At 44.8% G+C, this 21,594-nt stretch overlaps 1 protein-coding gene across 4 annotated transcripts in view; it reads right to left on the reverse strand.

The window, feature by feature from the left end:
• nphs1 (NPHS1 adhesion molecule, nephrin) overlaps positions 1-21,594 on the reverse strand; it is a 66,246-nt gene that overhangs the window by 16,950 nt on the left and 27,702 nt on the right. For all 4 annotated transcript variants that reach the window (XM_076976338.1, XM_076976337.1, XM_076976339.1 and 1 more), the window contains 10 exons: positions 21,180-21,351; positions 18,703-18,860; positions 16,866-17,007; positions 16,507-16,631; positions 12,819-12,987; positions 11,473-11,602; positions 9,407-9,579; positions 4,987-5,127; positions 4,219-4,359; positions 543-664 (listed from right to left, as the gene is read on the reverse strand). In XM_076976338.1, coding sequence (XP_076832453.1) covers positions 543-664; positions 4,219-4,359; positions 4,987-5,127; positions 9,407-9,579; positions 11,473-11,602; positions 12,819-12,987; positions 16,507-16,631; positions 16,866-17,007; positions 18,703-18,860; positions 21,180-21,351 — 1,473 coding nt within the window. The remainder of the gene's footprint in view (positions 1-542; positions 665-4,218; positions 4,360-4,986; positions 5,128-9,406; positions 9,580-11,472; positions 11,603-12,818; positions 12,988-16,506; positions 16,632-16,865; positions 17,008-18,702; positions 18,861-21,179; positions 21,352-21,594) is intronic.

Genomic DNA, 21,594 nt, shown 5'->3' on the forward strand with positions numbered 1-21,594 from the left:
CCTACACATTTGTTTACACACAATGGATGTATGTCCTAGTGAAATTAAGCTTTAAAATTCAACACTAGAGTTAGACACACACACATTCGAACACACACACAACGAAGAGGGCGACTCGCAATATCTGAGCAGTTGACAAAAGGCCAGAAGGACAATAGTTGTGCACTTTGAATGGGAAGGTTTAAAAAAAAAGGTCTAAAATGGTACAATTTCAGCTAACACTGACGAATGTGGTCTTTTGGTGGGGTGGCTTTAATGAAAGCTATTTTTCTCCATTTAGGACAGAGGTGTTGCGCAGAGAGGTGAGAATCTGGCATAGTTAGAGCGGTGAAATATAGCGCGTCCTCTTCTTAAAGAGTGCCAGTGACACCCTGAGAGGGAGAGAGGGAAGGCACAGTCAAAGAGAGGAGAAAGATAAATAAAGAGATCTGCAGAGAGAGAAAGAGAGAGAGAGAGATAGCAGGAGGTGTAGGAGGGAGAGGAATATTAAGAGTGGGGGATGGAGTGAGAAAAAGAGCAAAACAAAGAAAGCTGTTACTCACCATCCACTTCCAGGAGAACATGTCATGGGTGATGGGGTTGGCGTCGGCTATGCACAGCAGGTCTGCGGTGTCCCCGACGTTCACCCACACGGGGTCCGCCTTCATCCGGACGCTGGGGGCATCTGCACAGCAAGAAGAGGTTTGAGCCCCTGGCAGCTCACTGCGGCATGCACTGATTATGGGGCATTTTCTCTCCCTGTTTTCATTGGCGTCTTTTGTACTTTACTTCCACTTACTACCGCAAACCGACCTGGTACCTAGTCCACCTAAAAACAGGCCGCAGTAGGGGCGAACTTGACTAGAGTTAACTGCATGGCTCTCAGCTTAAGTTCCTGTGACAGCCTTGAGAAATTATACGGCCTGACAGTATACAGCAGAAGGGTGAAATTTCTAGGATGGCCCTTCAGACTCACAGGCAGGTACTGCGTGCTCTCCTGTTTCCTGTGCTCCAGGAAGATTGCAAGGACAGGTCTTGCCCACAGCGTATCGCTCTGGGCTGCCCACCATGCCCGGCCGTTCTTTTAAAAAAAGGGCCAGGCCATGGAAGGGGGGTCAGGGTAACTGAAGCAAGGGACGAACTAGGAGTGTGACTTGGTTAAGGCAGCACTGCCACGCGAACGCTGTGTCCCAAAAACATCTCTTAATATCGGATGGTGACGCCTTCATAAATTTGTGCAGATATAAAAGGTGTTGATTTGTGATATGGTGTTTCATAAAGGGAAAACCAGTCCTGCTGTCTCCTTAATAACTACACCATACTAGTCTACATGAATATGTAGGTACAGGAATAACTACACTACACTAGTCTACATGAGTATGCAGGTGTGGGGATAACTACACTACACTAGTATACAGTTGTGATCAAATTTATTCAACCCCCAATGCTGCGAAGGGTTTTATGGAATTCAGTGCACATTTGTAATTGTGTTCATAATGAAATCTTACAAGGACTTGTTAAAGAACTAAATGCAACTAAGATAGCATCAATTTTTTTTGTCATAAAGTATTAAATGGCCTTTTTGTGATTTCTTCATTGACACAATTATTCAACCCCTTTACGACTACCACTCCTAAGAACAGAGGTTCATTCCAGTGTTTTCCATCAGGTATTGAAAACATCTGTGGATGTCAACAAGCAGCAATCAAGCATGATAAGCACCAATTAGGCAGATTTAAAAGGACTGTGATACTCAGCTCCTTCTAGACATCTACTGGTGTGTTTCCAAGCATGGTGAAGGCAAGAGAATGGTCCCAGAAGACAAGAGAAGAGGTTATTGCTCTTCACAAGAATGGCAATGGATATAAAAAGATTGCGAAGTTGTTAAATATTCCAAGAAACACTATCGGAAGTATCATTCGCAAGTTCAAGTTAAAGGGCACAGTGGAAACGTTACCTGGTCGTGGCAGAAAGAAGATCCTGACCGCGACTGCTGTGCGCTACCTGAAGCGTAATGTGGAGAAAAATCCCTGCGTGACTGCTAAGGAACTGAAAAAAGACCTGTCAGATGTGGGCACTGAAGTTTCAGCTCAGACAATAAGGCGCGCACTGCATAACGAAGACCTCCATGCCAGAACGCCCAGACGCACCCCCTTGCTGACTCCAAAGAACAAGAAAAGTCGACTGCAGTATGCCAAAAGTCATGTGGACAAGCCACAAAGGTTTTGGAACAGTGTACTGTGGTCAGATGAAACTAAATTAGAACTGTTTGGGACAATGGACCAGCGCTATGTTTGGAGAAGGAAGAACCAGGCTTATGAACAAAAGAACACCTTGCCTACTGTGAAGCATGGCGGGGGGTCAATTATGCTTTGGGGCTGTTTTGCTTCTAATGGTACAGGAAAGCTTCAACGTGTGCAGGGTACCATGAATTCCCTTCAGTACCAGGAGATCTTGGAGGAAAATGTGATGGAGTCAGTCACAAACCTGCGGCTTGGGAGACGTTGGACCTTCCAACAGGACAATGATCCGAAGCACACATCCAAGTCCACTAGAGCATGGTTGAACATGAAAGGCTGGAACATTCTAGAGTGGCCATCGCAATCACCAGACTTAAATCCAATTGAGAACATCTGGTGGGACCTAAAGAAGGCAGTTGCAGTGCGCAAGCCTAAGAATGTGACTGAACTGGAGGCTTTTGCCCATGAAGAATGGGCTAAGATACCCATAGGTCGCTGCAAGACACTTGTGTCAAGCTATGCTTCACGCTTGAAAGCTGTCATAACTGGAAAAGGATGTTGTACTAAGTACTAAAAAATAATGTCACTAGGGGGTTGAATAAAACTGATAATGATGTGAGCACAGTAAAGACATTTGTGGTTATTCCATCATAAATATTATGTTATGTTTGTCTAATTTATAAGTGCCTCTTTGATATAATTGTAAATAAGATGACTGAAATGATCAAAATCAATGTCAAACTGGCCAAAACACTTTATTTCAGTGGGGGTTGAATAAATTTGATCACAACTGTATACTAGTCTACATGAGTATGTAGGTCCAGGAATAACTAGTCTGCCCAGCAGTATCTGTAGTGATCCATTTTCAACGTGGGTTGTGCCCCTCTTTAACCTCTTAAACTACAGGTTTATTATCAAGATTTGATACTGGATTTTCATTACTAACACTGGACTGATGCCTGTGTGTGGCTACAACAGGAAGGAAGTCTGGTCCTCAGTGTGTAATGGGTTAAATGTCACAAGTCACATGACCGGCTGAAAGGCTAATGATCTTCCAACATACCCACCCACCATTTTACCCAATATGCGTTTGCAGCTGGCACCTTCGTCCGCACACACACCGCACGAGTCGTCTGGACGCAGCTTGGCTCACTGCACATCGCCTCAGGAATACGGGGACCCATATTTTATTCAGGAACCCAAACGACTGTTTCAGATGTCTCGATAAACCACCGGCCCATTTCCCGAAGATTGTGGCCTGAGGGCCTGGATTAAGAGCACTGAGCCCCCTGCTCCTCGATCACCCCTAGGCCAGTAATCCCAGCGGGATTATGGCCGTTAAGGCAGCCCGTCAGCGCTCATGTAAGACCGCGTGCTGTGACAATCTCGAGCTGGTTGTACCATTCTCTCAGACAGGGGAGAGAGGAACACCGACATGGGATCTGTGGCTATCCATAAAAGCTATTAACATGGCCCATCCATAATAAATATCTAGTGCTGTCAGATACTGTTGTACCAGGACACAGCGATCCATTAGTGATGGAGGATTAGCTAGAACATGCAGGCCTAGTTCTGAGGCGGAGCTATTATTAAATCATTACCGAATAATTGCAGGCCAGAATCTCACTCTTTCTTTCTCTCTCTCTCTGTCTGTCTCTCATTCACCCTCCTCTGCTCTTTTTAAGTCACCAGTCAGCGATGGTTAATGATGAATATTTATATCTGAACCTTCCCTTGAAAGGATGCCTGACTGCAGAGCGTTACGTAACTGGGCGATGTCCGTAAGGGGAGGGGATATATCTGAACCGTCTCGCACCCAGATAAATTTAAATCACTTCACTGCAAACACACTTAACTATTATAGGACTACAACCCTCTTAACTATAAACACAGAGGAAGCACCGCGAGGGGAAATGACAAACGTTGCTCATGTAAAAACGACACAAATGCAGGCGCAGTGTTTGCGGAGGGCAGCGGCGCTTCTGTGGGAGCTTCTCACATTGAACGTCCAGCTTGACTTTGGTGCTCTGGTTCCCTTCTGCGTTGGAGCACTCCACGGTGTACAGCCCCGCATCTCGCCGGCTCACGTTCCATATCTGCAGCGCCCAGCCTTCGAGAAAGTGGTAACGATGGTCGCGCTCTACAGACACACACACACACACACACACACACACACACACACACACACACACACACACACACACACACACACACACACACCACGTGAGCCCAGTATCACAGCTGCTGTAATGCATATGCATACTACCATCTGTAGTACATGCATACTCTAATTCAAAGTCCATAAATATGTCTGATTGTTTACAGTAATATATTAAAGGCTTGTTTGTAGCAAATGCACACACACACACACACACACACACACACACACACACACACACACGCCCGGCACGAACACACACACAATGCAGCCACAGTGTGGAGACACTCTCCAGCTCTCCTATTAGTTTCAGGGACGTCTCTGTCGAGTAGAGATGGAGAACATAAAGACACAGAAGAATAGGAGTGTGGCCAACTGATGGAGGCGGAGACAGGAAGTGATGAAGGTGTAATCTGGTGGGGGCAAAGGTGGAGACTGCAGGATGGAGGTTAAAACATAGAAATCTTTATTAAGCCTGTATACTTTACCACACCACCACACTTGGTCATGATGTCCACAGAGCCTTTCATGTTTTATTTAATGTGCATATGGTCATATGTGTGTGTGTGTGTGATGCCACATGTATAGAGATGATATAATATCCGTTACCTTTATTTACACTCTGCCCATGGAACGTCCACGCACATGAAATGTCATCGGGGTTGGCGGACACCATAATGGGAAGGGTGATGGCTTCGTCCTCGGTGGTCTCCACGTCTGCAGGCTGCTCAGCGGAGAACTCCGGAGGGACTAAAAGACACACGCTCTGGATTCGTAAAAGTATTCAGACCACTTTAACCTGTTGCACATGTTACCGTGTTGTGGATTTATTACCGTTTTGATTGATCTATTACACATTTTTACCCATCAGCGTACACGTAATCACACATTATTTAAATTAATGAAACAATTAAAAACTGTAATCTCTTATTCACAAACAATATCCAGACCATTTGCTGTGATCCATCAAATTAAGGTCAGGTTCATCCTGTTTGAGATGTGTCTTGAACTCAGTCGGAGTCCTCCTGTTGCAACTTGAACTGATTGGACACAATTTGGAAAGGCACATACCTGGGTAAACAAGTGCCCAGGATTTACACTGCATTGTCAGAACAAAAAAAACTAGCCATAAAGTTCAAAGAATTGCCTGTGGATCTCCGTGATCAAACCGTGGCAAGGCACAGAATATAAAACACCATATAAGGCTTTGAGTGTTCCCAGCACCACAGTTGCCCGAGGCCTCTGTCAGGGAGTGGCCCAGCCAAAACCCAGATTCAACCCCATCCCACATCTGCAAAGAGACATGAAGAAGGCAGTTTACAGATGCTCGCCATCAAGTCCCACAGTGCTTGAGAGGAACTGCCATGAAGAATTAGATAAACAGCTCAAATCCAGGTGTGCAAAGCTTGTAGACTCAAATACACAAAACCTGGCAAGTTGTAATAAATTCCAAAGCAGCTTCTAAAAAAATATTGAATAAACAGTCTGAATATTTTAATGAATATAAGATATGAATATATATATATATATAAATTTAGATCATAAATAAATGTTCAAAACACGGTTCCTTTCATCCCTATACACTCAGCTTGATGAGTTAAAACTGCAATGATATCCATTTAAAATCATACCCACAACAGCATAAAGAGTCCAGATACTGTCTGAATACACTGTACAGACACGCTGGCAGAACAAGAATCTTCTGGTACCCGGTTTAAAAACTCGGTTTAAAAACTGTCCAATTTGCTTTGGTGGACTTGCAATTTTTATGTGGCAATCACAGCTTTCACTATTACACTAGAGGACACAGAGAAAGCTGAAGTCTCCTCTGACATATCATGAACAATACCGCTAGGGTATCTATTTAGGTTGCAATAAATATACACCAAATTTAGCTAAAAGTGCAGGTTAAAATAAGATTTCGGACCCCATTACACGCTGATTTTTTAAATACACATTTTGGCATATTTTAATGGAATTACTTTCATATTTTGTGATTTTTGAGAATAACAAATAATGTTCAATTATGTTCACAATAGCTCCTGCCTGAGAGATCTGTTTAAGAACCATTTGTCAGTTTGTCTACCATGAATAAGGCACATTATGAATAAGAAGGACCCTAAATGACTGCGTGTACAGCAGCCTATTCATATACTGTTAGGGATATTGTTAAGTTAGAGGACCTGTTTGTGAATTACAGATGCACAGTGTAGGTGTGAACAGAGGAAAGGCCCAATTGGAATGATAGGGGCCCCAGTCACACTGGGCCCTTTGGCGATTGCCCTGCAGTAGTTACGGCACTGCAGACACACTCTTTAGTTCTTTGACTATATTGATAGAGCTCTTCTTCTCGACCTGGAGCCGTCTGGTGGTTCTGCTACAACAACAGACGTGGAGCGTTTGATTCTTTCTCTGCTCAAACACACCAGGATCAAGTGCGGACAGCTGTAATAGCGGCCTGCAGCCCCTTGGTCTGCTCACAGCTGGAAGAAGACCTCCAGAGGAACTCTGAAAGGAGCCAGACTAATAAAATGATGGGAGTGTGGCGAGTGTGTGACTCAGGCACCGAGAGTAAGTGGGCTGGTTCCTTCATACATGTCAGTCCAAGTGGCAGCCATAGATCTTGCCGTGATTACACTAATGTCCCATTGTCAAGTTAAATGGGTTAGTGATTGAAGTACTTATGCAATCTCTCATGTACAAATTTTCGCATAATTTAGGTATTTATGCTCTACTGTTTTTTTGTTATTCCGATTGCACTATATTTATTTCCTGTCAGCACTGTGTATGTTATATGTACATGTCTCTCTTGTATCTTAGTTCCAGGGGAAAGATTTCACATTGTATATGGCTGTGATTACAGTAACACGTGAACACATGAATGTACATGCCTTAGGACAACGGCTCCTCAATGAGATTTTCTGTCAGACAATAAGCACATTTTGACACTGTTTATACAGTATACGTGTGTGTGTGTGTGTGTGTGTGTGTTTTTGTTTGTCAGAGTGCATTGTCTTGTGTGTGTCGAATTCTCAGGATTTTCCTAACATTTTACCTTACAAATACTGTTTTAGATCACTACTTCTGTCATTTGCAATGACTGCATTGATAAACTGGAAACTGTGTCACTACATCTTTGGTTCCATTAAAATAACCAGGGGCAAATCACACATGTCATGTCAGAACTGGTTTAGTCTGAATCCTCCTATCTTTTTTAATTTAATGCAGTTCAATTCTTATTATCAGCCTACAGAAAAAAATGAAATATTTTGCCGTTATAGACAAATTTATAGAGTATAAAGCATAATCATAAAACCCTGCCTTCAAGCAAGTGCACATTTGACTGGAAATCTTTCCTTTTGTTAAACTTTTTAAATTAGTTTAATTAGTATATAATTTGTATAGTTATTTAATTTGTACTATTACAATAGTATCATTTGCATAACGGACAACATTATAACACTATCATTTGTTTTCGTTTTGCTTTGCTTTGGTTTCCTTTTGCTGGAGTGTGCGTGCCTCTTTTTTATCTCTCCACTGTGTTCACAGCCCCGCTGCAAATAATAGGCTCTCGGTGGACTTTTCCCATCATAAATAAATAAAAAAGGGCCCCAGACTTCAGGGGGCACCTTCATAATCCCCCCACCAAGTGGCCAAAACATTATTTATGGAGAGAGCCCAGCGAAACAAGAGGAAGTAGAGGGAGGTGTCGATGAAGCCAGCCCTGTGTCGTCACTCAGTCACTCTCGAAAACTTCGCCTCCTCACGCAGAAACACCAATATATAAACATGCAAGTAAAAAAAAAAACAATAAAAAACTATTATGATCTACCCTTTCATTTGTCTTCCTGGCAGCGGACATACTACCACGTTTGCGGTCTTTTACATCTCACTGTGTTATTGTCGACAACGCAGAATTGCTATTTATTAGCTCCAAGTTGCCATAGCAAAGATTCTTAATCGGTGTCTGCGTAACTATCAACACGCGCTAATGGTTTATTTATGAAGCCGCTGTTTGTGTTTAATGTGCAATGGATTTCTTCATCCAGCCAGCTTAGCTTCTGTGGATGCTAGCAGTTTATGCATTACACGTGCATAAGCTTAAATCTAATTATTTGTACAACATAGTTCAAACAGTCTATTCAAACTCAGTAGTAATTTTTCAGTGTGGCTCATGGCCTGGTTGACTCTGTACGTCTCTAAAGCGCACTTTCATATTTATTGCCCATGTCCTGTTTGTGAGTTTGTGTGTGTGCTGTTATGAAATGTAATTTCAGAGTGGATGAGGATTCAAATGCAGACTATCATGTAGAGTGTACACACACACACACACACACACACACACACACACACACACACACACACATGAACAGATCAAAAGAAAACCTCATCTAAGAAAAAAATAAATAATTATACAGAAAAAGCAATTAATGTTCAGAAATCTCAGTGAGATGAATGATGCAGTCTTTTGTAAAGAGAAGCTGAGGGCCAGGTAGGGATAAAAACAGCATGTGAATGTACACACACACGTACACACACACACACGCACGCACACACACACACACACACACACACACACACACACACACACACACACACACACACACACACACACACACACACACACACACACACACACACACACACACACACACACACACACACACACACACACACAGGCAGGCTTTGAAGATGTGGTTGGCTACATCAGGCAAAACAGCATCAAAGTCAAGAGTGCCTGTTGTGTTTGACAAAGCCACGACCATTGAAGATACAATGGCACATGTAAACCACAAAATACACATACACCATTAAACTTACAAAGATGTTTTCAAGTAAAACAGCTCTTTAAAAGGACACACACATACACAGGCATACTGTTGCCAGACAAAATGCACATATACCCACACACACACACACACGTCCCATTCCTTCCACACACAAAGAAGTATAGAAAACAAATATACCCTTATGGCATGGCTGATACTGGCATGCCCACTCACACTTTCCCACACTCACACACACTCACAGAGAACATTAAGAGTGTAGAAGGTGTTGACTCCTTCAGAGAGCAGGTTACTGAAGGCCTGACAGGTGATCCTGTTGCCGTGGTGATGAGAGCCCAAGGGAAGGACAAGCTTGCTGCTGACAGATACCCCACCATACTCCGCCTTCTTCGGGGGCTGCTCTATTCCCACCAGGCTGATGGAGAGAGAAAGAGATAGAGACAGAGAGAGGGAGAGAGAGAGAGAGAGAGAGAGAGAGAGAGAGAGAGAGAGGGAGAGAGAGAGAGATGGAGGGAAGGAGACCGTTTGAGACAGAAAGGGTTTGAGAGAAAGGGAGAGAGGGAGGAGGGATGAGAGAGGACAAAGAAACAGAGGGGACAGAAGGAGAAGGGATGATAAGAGTGTGAGGCAGAGAGGAGGTAAGAGAGAAATAGACAAAGAGGAGGAAATAGAGTGAGAGGGTGGAAGGAGTGAGAAGGCAGAGTAGGAAGAGGAGGGAAAGAAAGATGGAAAGAAGAAATCAATGCAGAAGACTGAGGGACTGTTGTGTTATAATGGACAACCTTTTCAATGCATAAATGTTCATTAGGAATTCAAACTTTGCCCGCAGGCAAATTTCTCCTCGATCTAAGACGGAAAGTGAAGTGGCTCGCAATGAAAATTACGGAAGAAAACGCTGTCTTATTCCAAAAAACTGGGCCCAAGTGCTGTATTTCTCAGCATTCCAAAATTACAGCATTGGTGTTTGCTGGGTATCCTCACTAAACAAATCAATAACCAGCGTACGTTTGATACAGTGCTTGGCAGAGATGCCTGCCTGCTACCCATCAGCTTTCTCTGCACAGCAGGTTTAATGGAGCCCTGGGGAGAGGAAGCATACTGCACTCCTCTGGAACTTTCTGACATGAGTTTTAAGATACGCCATCCCGCCATCTTGGCAATCGCCTGTGCTGGAGACGGACCCTAACAAGGTAATGACTCAGCGATCGGCGGCCGCCCGTCAAAGCACCGTGCGTGACGGGTAACCGGAGCCGAAGACGGATCGCCCGACAGGAACGCTCCGAGCTCGGCCGCACGGTTCTCCAGAGCTGCTGCCGCGTTTCTCTGCTCTGGCCAAGGTGGAGAGAGTGGGTGCTCGGCTACGCACCACTGCACAACGCTAACTCCTGTCCTTCAGAACCATGTTAATCTGATGGTGGACCAGAGTGCTGTCCTCTCACGGCACTCTGAAAGTAGAAGAGGTCTCCAGCTCTCAGAAGAGGGAAACTGTGGACGCTGTGAACTGCGGAATGGAAAACTACGCCCAAGGTGTTTTTTTAAAAGCATTTTTATGTCGTTTTGGTTTTTACCCTGTCTAAAGTCCAGAGGGCCTTTTTCAGAGGGCCTGTCTCACAACCACACAGTGGGTTACAGACCCGCGGCGACACACACTTCCTCCAGGGTCCCCCGGAGTGGCCGCCTCAGCAGCAGGGCTCTCCACATCCCGGCATGACCCGGCCAAAGACTTCACTGCTCAGGGGGCCACAAGCTCGTGGAAGATCCGGACCGCGAGGACTGGCGCCGGGCCAGCCCGACCTGACCGAACGCGCCGGGTCGGAAAGATTAAGCAGCCGTGAGTGACAGTGGCCCACTCACAGTGCATAAACCCTAGTGCTGAGTGTGTGTGTGTGTGTGTGTGTGTGTGTGTGTGTGTATGCACATGCGAGGGTGTGTGTGTGTGTGAGTATATGTGAGTGAGTGTGTGAGTGTGTGTGCCTGTGAGTATGTGTAAGTGAATGAATGTGTGTGTGTGTGTGCAGGCACGAGTGTGTCAATATGTGTGAGTGAATGAGTGTGTGTGTGAGGGTGTGTGAGTGTGAGTTGGTGTGTGTGAGTTAGTGTCTGTGTGTGTGTGTGAGTTAGTGTGTGTGTGTGTGTGTGTGTGTGTGTGTGTGTGTGTGTGTGTGTGTGTGTGTGTGTGTGAGGGAGGGTGTGTGAGTGTGAGTTAGTGTGTGTGTGTGTGTGTGTGTGTGTGTGTGTGTGTGTGTGTGTGTGTGTGTGTGTGTGTGTGTGCGTGCGTGTGTGTGTGTGTATGTGTGTGAGACAGTACCTGGTGGAGCCAATGCTCCAGCTGATGTTGGCTCTCGGGTTGCTGCTCCCTGCCTGGCAGAGCAGATTGAGTGTGTGTCCCGCTCGCAGCTCCGTCTCCCTCACCACTATCTTCACACTCACCGCAGGAACTATGGCGGGAAGACGCCACACTCCAGTTACTCTCCAACTAAAACCTTTCACTAAAACCTCATCATAGCCAGAACGACATTTATTCACAGTTAGGAGCCATCTAGCCCCACACAGATCTCCACTTTAGTCTCTACTTAACATGAATTAGGCAAACTGGTCTGGTGGGAGCGGATGGTTGGGGCAGTGGGGCAGGACTCTTGCTTGTGGGCTCTTCCAGAGTGTGAACCAGGACAGAGAAGCACTCCTGATTTATTACCAGAGCTCTATTCATTACAATAAAAGAAAGGTGTATCAGTGGTTCAGAATAATAACGGCCCCCGGTAGTTGCGGAGGACTTTACATCTTCCTCTCTCACGCTCCCTTCACCACCTGTTTTATTAGCATCACCCACTGTGCACTGACTCTCACCGGCCACTTTAATGGCTACGTCTGTCTCCTAGGTGCTTTTTATAGGTGCACAATTACACACTATAGCCCATCTGGTTCTATGCTCAATTTGCCAGTCACCCTCTATCCTGCTGGTCACCGGGCAATTTCGAAACACAAGACAAGCCGGCTCACTGCTGGTATTAACGAAGGCGCTGCTATGACTGTAGCAGGCAGGGCGGCGCTGACCGGATTCTTTCTGCACCGTGTTGGTGTCATGCTGTCTTTGCTGAGAGTGGTCAAAAGTATCCAGCCAGCGTCTGTCCCGTGGCCACCGCTAAGTTGGAGAATGACTAGCACAATCCGGGCACGGTAACAGATGGATGGTAGTTCCTAACTGCACATCCATACAAAGAACAGGGGAAGAAGTATTGCTAGATACACTTCTGGTCTTTTCCTTCACACAGTAAGTCGTGTGCACACTTTCACGCTGGCTCACGTGCTGACACTGGCCCCTCGGCTCAAGATAATGAACTAATGGTGAGCGCATAATCACAGATGCATGGCTAGTTTCATCTGGAGGCTTCCGCATTAAGATCAACAACGCCATTTAAAACAAGACATCACAAACATCACAGTTCTCATAGTACATGCATTGCTTTAGGAAAATGCATATTAAAACAAAAAAATTTTACATAAATTTCTGTCTTCAATGTTCATATTGGAATGGTTTCATTGCTGTAAAGAAAATGGTGACACTGGCCATTTCGCGTGACATCTCGCTCAAAGAGTGCTACGTTGGGCGTGAGTTCGACTTGGGGGCTGTATGGGTGGCTGGGATAAACTCACACTGCACGTGCAGTTTGGTGTCTGCGGAGAGAATCTTCCTGGCTTCATTTGTGGCGTTGCAGCTGTAGGTGGCCATGTTGTCGCTGGGCTGCAGGGTGAAGAGATGTTCTCGAGAGACCCCACGCTCAGACTGCACATGCCGCGATACACCCTGCACCATCTTACCGTTCTAATGTCACAGAATAATGCACATGCAAACACACACACACACACACACACACACACACACACACACACACACACACACATTAAAACCTCTGCTGAAAATGCACACAAAATGCACACAAACAGACAATAAAGTAAACCATGATTATGGGTTATACTGCCACAGCATGAACCTGTAACGTTAAATATGACACCATAATGGTTAGCATCACAGTAGCTGCCCCCAAATCCTCCCTTGAATTTGTGCATTTTTGTGTTTATGTGTGTGTGTCTGTTATCTGTTTTGTCAGCGTCATGTGTCACGCGTCTCACATGTGCATTGTTATCGTTTAAACACATAAGTGTGTGTTGCCTTTGTTGTTTGTCAGTCTTTGTACCTTCTAGAGTTTTTTTTTTTAAGCAAAAAATTGTTAATCCCCAAGTCACACAACCGCGATTGTCGGGACAGCAAACCATTTTCCAGGTGTTATCAGAGGAGATGCCAGTGGAATTAAGCGTATTCTAAACTGTCCAATCAAATTTCAGCAAAAGATGTGTCGATGTCATAAATGCGAGGCTTTTTGCCACTCTGCACTTCACTATAATGGAAGTGCTCAAGCCAACTGCCAAGCTGAAACGTACCTTCTCTTTTCGTGACATCCTAACTAAATGACAAAATAACACAGGTGTGTGGATTACAGGCTCGACGGGGCTAAGACAAACGCTAAAATGCGTTTGCTGTCCACAGGTTGAAACCAGCTCTTAGGTTCACTGGGAGTGAGGGTGCAGGGCTTGTTAGAGAAGGGCTGTGGTGTGCTCATTCTGGGAGGGTGTATGTTATGGGTGTATAAAGTTACTGTACCAGTCGAGGCCCAATGCACAACAACAAGCACTACAGGATCTTATAACCATAAGATGGATCAAGGTCAGGATTTCATGATGAGGTCTGAATGGACCAGAAACTAGGCTTTTTTAGGTTTTAAAAAAATCTATCCCTCATGGTGGAGGGGTTTGCGTGCCCACATAATCCTAGGAGCTAGGTTGTCGGGGTCAATGCCCCTGGTAGGGTCTCCCAAGGCAAATTGGACCTATGTGATGGGCCAGACAAAGAGTGATCAAAAAGCCCCTATGGATCAGGAAGATCAGGGTTACCGGGACCTCACCCTGGAGCAAGGCCTGGGGGAGGGGCACCTTGGCGAGTGCCTGGAAGCCGGGTCTCTACCCATGGGGCCCGGCCGGCACAGCCCTGGGTCCACTCTCCCATGGGCCCACAACCTGTGGGAGAGGTAATACTAGGGGTTCGGTGCATTGTGAATCGGGCAGTGACTGAAGGCAGGAGCCTTGGTGTACCGATCCTCAGTTACTGAAGCTGGCTCTTGGGACATGGAATGTAACCTCTCTGGTTGGGAAGGAGCCTGAGCTGATGTGCGAGGCAGAGAAAGAGGCTGGACTTCTAGTGCTGATTCTTTTCTGGAGTTAACCAGGGGGAAAGGCGGAGAGCAGGTGTGGGCTTACTCATAGCTCCCCGGCTCACCGCCTATGTGTTGGGGTTTTCCCCGGGAAACAAGAGGGTTGCGTCCCTGCACCTTCAGGTTGACGAACGGGCTCTGACTGTTGTTTGTGCTTATGCACCAAATGGCAGTTTGGAGTACCCAAATTTCTTGGAGTCTTTGGAGGGGATACAGGAAGGTGCCCCTTCTGGGGAATCTATTGTTCTGCTAGCGGATGCTCACCTGGTCACATGGACAATGACAGTAGGACCTGGAAGGGTGTGATTGGGAGGAATGGCCTCTCTGATATGAACCTGAAGGATGTTCTGTTATTGGACTTCTGTGCTTGTCACAGACTGTCCATAACAAACACCATGTTGGAGCACAGAGGTGTCCATAAGTGCACATGGTACCATGACATCTTAGGTCGCTGTTCAATGATCAATTTTGTAATCGTATCATCGGACTTTCGACAGTGTGTCTTGGATACTTGGTTAAAGAGAGGAGCTGAGCTGTCAACCGATCACCACCTAGTGGTGAGTTGAATCAGATGGCGGGTGAGGATGCCGGACAGACCTGGCAGACCCAAACCCATCATGAGAGATTCCTGGGAACATCTGGCAGAGGAACCTGTCAGAAAGATCTTTAACTCCCACATCCGGCAGAGCTTTGACCGCATCTAGAGGGAGGTTGGAGACATTGAGTCCTAGTGGGCCTTGTTCTCAGTTACAAGAGGAACAGTGTGGGTTCCTGGTCGTGGAACACTGGACAAGCTTTTCTCCCTTGCGAGGGTCCTAGAGGGTGCATGGGAGTTCGCTCAACCAGTCCACATGTGTTTTGTGGATTTAGAGAAAGCATTCGACCGTGACCCTCAGGATTCCTCTGGGGGGTGCAGGGTACTGGGCCTGCTGCTACGGGCTATCCAGTCCCTGTACAAACAGAGCAGGAGATGGACTCCGCCAAGGCTGCCCTTTGTCACAGATTCTGTTAATAAATTTTATGGACAGAATTTCTTGGAATAGCTAAGTGGGAGAGGGGGTTTTGTTTGGTGGTCTCAGGATTCCACGTCTCCTTTTTGCGGATGATGTGGTCCTGTTGGCATCATTGGGCCAGGACCTGCAGCTCTCGCTGGACCAGTTTGAACCGAGTGTGAGACGGCCAGCATGAGAATCAGCACATCTAAAACTGAGACCATGGTACTCAGTTGGACAAGGGTGGAGTGCCCTCTCTGGGTAGGGACTGAGTCCTTGCCTCAAGTGGAGGAGTTCAAGTATCTCGGGATCTGGTTCACGAGTGAGATAAGGATGGTGGCTGCAGTGTTGCAGACACTGTACCTGACTACTGTGGTGAAGAGAGAGCTAAGCCAAAAAGCAAAGCTCTCAATTTACTGATCAATCGAGGGATCCCTAGGAATGTCCATCTGGGAGGAGACCCTGGGGAAGACCCAGGACATGCTGGAGAGGTTATATCTCTCGGCTGTTCTGGGAATGCCTGGGTATCCCCACAGAAGAGCTAGAAGAGGTGGCTGGGGAGAGAGAAACCTGGGCCTCCTTGCTTAGGCTACTGCCCCTGTGACCCGTACCCAGATAAGCGGATGAAGATGGATGGATGGTTGGATTTCAAAAAAGGTATTTGGGAGTTTGAGACAGAAAGTAAAGCAGCAAACCCTCTCCTTTCTTCATTCGACATAAAAGCTTCCAGCTAATTTTGAGCATGTTATATTGTAAATGAATCTCCAAAAAGATCCACACATATTAAATGCAGATTTTACCTGCCCTGAGAGACTTCTGTTAGTGCATATGACTGTGACACTAACAAATGTGACACTCCGTCTATTATTTCACTAAAAGCACTCCAAAAGCCCACAGCCTTCAAACAGTTCTACTTGCCGTCTTACATTTAGTAGCAATTCAGATGTCACATGTACTTTAAAAGGCTTTCATGTGAAAAAGGTAGAACTGCTTTTCTTAAAAAAATAAGATAAGGATTCATGTTACAAAATAAATACACACACACACACACACACACACACACACACACACACACACACACACCTTGAACCATGTCAGATGCCCTGTTGGATTCCCTCCACTGGAAAAACAGACGAGTCGTATAGTTGCCCCTGAGCGCAGAGGGGTTCCTGCTGGTGGAGCATCCAACCACACCTTCTGAGGAGGATCTAAGAGAGAGAGAGAGAGAGAGAGAGAGAGAGAGAGAGAGAGAGAGAGAGAGAGAAACAGATACAGAGAGAGAGAGAGAGAGACAGAGAGAGAGAGAGACAGAGAGAGAGAGAGAGAGAGAGAGAGAGAGAGAGGTAGAGAAACACAGACAGAGAGAGAGAAATTAAAGCATCCAAGGCGCCCTTTGTTGTTGTTACTATGAAATCATCATTTGCATGTCAAGGTGGACTCACAGTAGACACTCAGGGTCTTGGACTTGACGCTTGAGAACCGTGTGCCTTTGTTGAATGCCTCACACATGAGAAGGAGTCCATTCTCTTCCCTAGACACCGTGTGAGTCAGGTTTGACATGGTTGCCATGCCTCCATTTTTACCCTTTAACCCAAGAGACTCCTTTCAGCACAAATTATGTTACAGTAGCAATTTGAAAAAACAACGCACTCACAGTCATAATCATAATTCATGAGATATTTTTCAGTGCTAAAATTACTTTAAAAAAAGCACACCAGGCCTGGTAGGGAGACTTTCATATGATTTCCAACCTGTTAATTTATATTTATGCATGTATGCATTAATAAACTGTCTTTAAGACATATTATTTTACAGTGAAAGGTGTCTGACGTCCCCTCCACCACCAGATTAAATGTTGGTATCTTCTGTTTTTTATGTCGAGTTCTGAGGTGAGGTTATTTGTGAGGAGTCTCGTTTGGTGCCGCATGGCCTGCTGGGAGAGCTGGCCTTTGCTTCCCCTCCTCACCTCCACACACTTAATTACTGTCAGCCCAGCAGAAAACACGTCACAGAAAGCAACACAGGTAGTGAGAGAAAACCACGCAGCCAAAAAGGTCATTCCTGTTCTCCTGTAATCAAAGCTTAGTCAAAATATGTGCGTAGTTGTGTGTCTGTACACACACACACACACACACACACACACACACACACACATATATATATATATATATATATATATATATATATGAAATTAAAAATAAAAAACTCAACAAATAAAACTACGCTCAGAAATGTAGAACCCTATGGAATAAATGTTGTGATTTACTTTTTCTAATTTGAACTGGTTCTTCTCCTCCTATAAATTCAAAAACATATTTCTGTGGAAACACATACTTTAGAATATCTCCCATTACCCATCTCTCTGTCTTTCTACATATGTACTATAGTAAAAGATGTTGAGATGTGGGAATATGGCTATATGTAAACAAAAGGATATAAATATCACACGTAAAACACATTAAAATGAACATGTGGTCCAGACATGTGGCTTCCTTATTTTGGCTTTTATTCACTTACATTTAATTCGAATCAAACCTCACAGAAAATGAACAGCAGGGGCACATAGAATGAATGAAACATGTTAGAAAGCCCCTGATCTCACAGGAAATTAAGGTCCAGCTAATGGAATCCAAAGTAACGGCTGGCTTGGCTGCTCTGCGTTAAGGTCAAGGTGCCAGCCTGTTATTTTGTAGTATAATAGCTGAATTATACTTTTAATCAAACACTCCATCTTGGGAAGTCGTTTATTGTCAGTGGCAGTAGCCCGGCGAGGATCTGTACGATTGTGGTTTTTATTGTCCCCGACTTCAAGGCTGAACTCGTCGAGTTCTCTATGAAGAAACACGCTGGCTACACATTTCTTCATTCTCAGAAAAGGATTTTTTTTCTGAGGCAGGCTTCAAAACTTAATGTAACGGAATGAATGGATTTACCCATGACTAAATTAGTCACAGCTATATAAGCTGCAAGGTGAGCAGTCTTAAGCAATCTGTGATGATATGCTGTTCTCTGAACATTTAGTCATATTACTATATTGTAGAGTAACTATATTTCATCTTAAGTGCTTTTTAATTTTCTTTTTTGTAAATATAAAGTTCATAATAAGGGAGTAGAATGCATAGGTTCAAGCAGTGAAGTCACAACATATTTGTTGATATCTTAATGGATGTGTAACTATCATGCCTCAGTAGTTATCGTTTATTAGTTAAAACCACAGATTGTTTCATCACTTCCAATGCAGTTTGGTTCTTTTTGTGTCCTTGTGTCTGGTGCCTGTACCTTGGAGATGGTGGAGATGTTGGAGATTAGCTCTTGGAAGCCAAGCCACCATCGGATATGGACAGGGGGGTTGCTGGATGTGGTGTAGCAACATAGGGACACCTCCTTCCCCTCTATGGCCTCGGCCGAGCCCCTCAGAACGACCTCGCTTGGCTCGACTAGCACAGACGGGGATCATCAGAATGATGATACACATTTAAAGACACACGCACTGGGTCCACGGTCTTTTCTTTTAGTTTTAGTGGAGTTACTGAATTATTCATAGAAGTTACTATATAATACATTAAACAGATTAACAATGACCAAACAATAACTAAACATAAAAAATGAACAAAGAGCTGTTTAAGACTAATGTGTTGTTTAAGCCTAATATGTATAGAAGGCAGAATCTTTACCCGGCATCAAATCCACGTACCCACAACTGGGTACTTACACTATGAGAGCAAAAATCCGCCCCCCTGGCAAAGTCTTGGTCCTAGTGCACTCAGTGATGCTCTCCATCACCACATCCTTTCCATCAGGAGAGCCCCCTCCTTCAAGGAGCTGATGGAGATGTGCACACTGACCCTTCCTTCAAGGAACACGCTTGTGATCTTCACACGTTCCATGTGTCCCCCCCCACACACACACAAATCCAGAATCACACCTATTCCCCTCGCCAAGGGTGCACACTCAGCTCCACATGAACTTCTTGCAGCAGTAGAGGTTCCTCTGGCCATGGATACACGCCTGATGGTTTCACCACAACATCCCACTTCTGACACCATTTGTAGCAAAGACATTTTGGCCAGTTGTAGTAAAGGCATTGACACATGGCCTTGAACCAAAGCCAATGTGTGCTCTGACAGCCAGCCCAAAAACTCACCTCCTGCCTTACGCCTCAGGCGGTGTTAGTGCTCATCACAAATATGTTAACAAAAGCATTTTACACCACACATAAAAGTTATTCTATTAAACATTATATTCGATTTCATTTTGTCAAGAACACCAAACACAAGGGAACAACAAAATGAACCCTCCTTGCTACCCAGCGACACCACTTGCTAGTCTGACAGGGAGGACTGTCATGGCTTTCTTCTCTTCACCTTTCTCTTTATGAACTTCTCACTGTGACTTTGTACTTTATTTGTCCTGCTGACGTGGCTGCCATTAGAAAACCCAGATGTACAAATGTACAGGTTGCATAAGGTATCTGCTGGAGCTTTGAAGAAGAGAACAGCGATGTTCTCTTGTGGCTGTAACCCGAGTTGACACCTATTCCTCTGTGCCTTGCAGATCGAAAAAAAGGCAGGCTTTTAAATAGCTGCCGCTTCGCCAAAGGACAGGGAGAAAGACTTGGGGATTGGAAAAATGACCTCGCACTGTAACAATAAGCCACTCGAGCACAGATGCCCACACACCTGCACATGACCTCGGACACACCCACGCATACACCATTGCTGCGTCAGATAGACCGTATTCATATAAAGGAACCGATGTCGAGAGCACATAAAATAGAGATGCAGACCACATGAACGCAAGCGCACTCTTACAACTCCTCAGGTGCCACACACAGCTCCCATCGGCCAAAGTCAAGACAGAATACCACAACGAAGGTTGATCCAAAACTAGATCTGCATCCTACTGCAGTGTATTTCACAGGTCATGAACTTCAACGGGAATTTTGACAGTCTGTAGCCCAATGCAGGCAGTAGCTTATGTCTTTGGTGAGCTTTCAGCAGGTTCTCAAGTAGGCTGTAAACCACAGTCTTCTCCTCTGGTAGCTCATTCTCCTTATGCCTCCCTTGTGAATTTACAGATTCTTACAAATCAGAGAGAATGCTGAAATTAAATCTTGCACTAATTAAGATTTTCCCAGCTTGTCCATTAAAATGAAGCTAAACATCCCTATCTGAGTGTCACTTCTTATTTTACATTTTAACTGTCTCAAGTTTCAGTTCAACCAGTTCATACATCATATTAACTGCAACAACAAAGAACAACAACTCTAGACTCCAGAGGGTTTAAAAGCCACCATTGAAGCAAGTAACAGTAACTTGACAACAGGTTTTAGACAATCGCTAAATGAAATTCAAGCTCTCAGCGGCCTCACTGGTATCTGTTAAGTCTTAGGACAAAGTCTTATCAACTACAACTTTAAATCTGTAACATCAATAAACCCTGAGGATATGCAGTTTCCTCTACAAACCACCATATCTCCTTTGCAGTTCTTCTATCACTGTAGGTACATCCCATGATTTTAGAACATTGTGGAGCTCCTGTGTACAGATCTAAATACCTTGGAGATAATACCTTCTTCATTGTGAAGACACTGAAATATATATTAAGTAATCTAATTAACCTAATCGCTGACCTGTCATTCTTTATCTAGGACATTTTAGGAGTGATTGCGTATTTGAAGTAAGTGGACAAAAATATTCCTTAAAATTAATACAGAGTGTGTCTTCAAAGAACATGTAATCCCACTGGTGACTCACAGAGGACGGAGAGGGAGCGAGTGACGGACAGAGGTGACCGGGACACCGCGTTGACGCTTTCACAACGCAGTACAGCCTCGTTATCTTCTGGTTTCACCGCCATACGTAAAGTGCTACTGGCTCTTTGAGAGGATGTATCTACCTCCCAGGTAGTGGACAACACCTCACCATTCTGAGGAGAGAGAGAGAGAGAGAAAGAGAGAGAGAGAGATAGAGAGAGAGAGAGAGAGCAAGAGAGAGAGAGCAAGAGAAAGAGAGAGAGAAAACGAAAGAGAATGGCAACAAGAGACATATTTAGATTTTTCACAGTTTTCTGCTCTTCACTGAGAAGCAACTCGAAAATAGCTTTCTGCTGTGAAGGCTTGTTTGTTTTCAGCGCTGAATGCTAGTGTTGGCCTTTTCAGCGCCAGCCAGT

Source organism: Brachyhypopomus gauderio, chromosome 16 (genome assembly GCF_052324685.1).
Source record: "Brachyhypopomus gauderio isolate BG-103 chromosome 16, BGAUD_0.2, whole genome shotgun sequence".
Taxonomy (NCBI): Eukaryota; Metazoa; Chordata; class Actinopteri; order Gymnotiformes; family Hypopomidae; genus Brachyhypopomus; species Brachyhypopomus gauderio.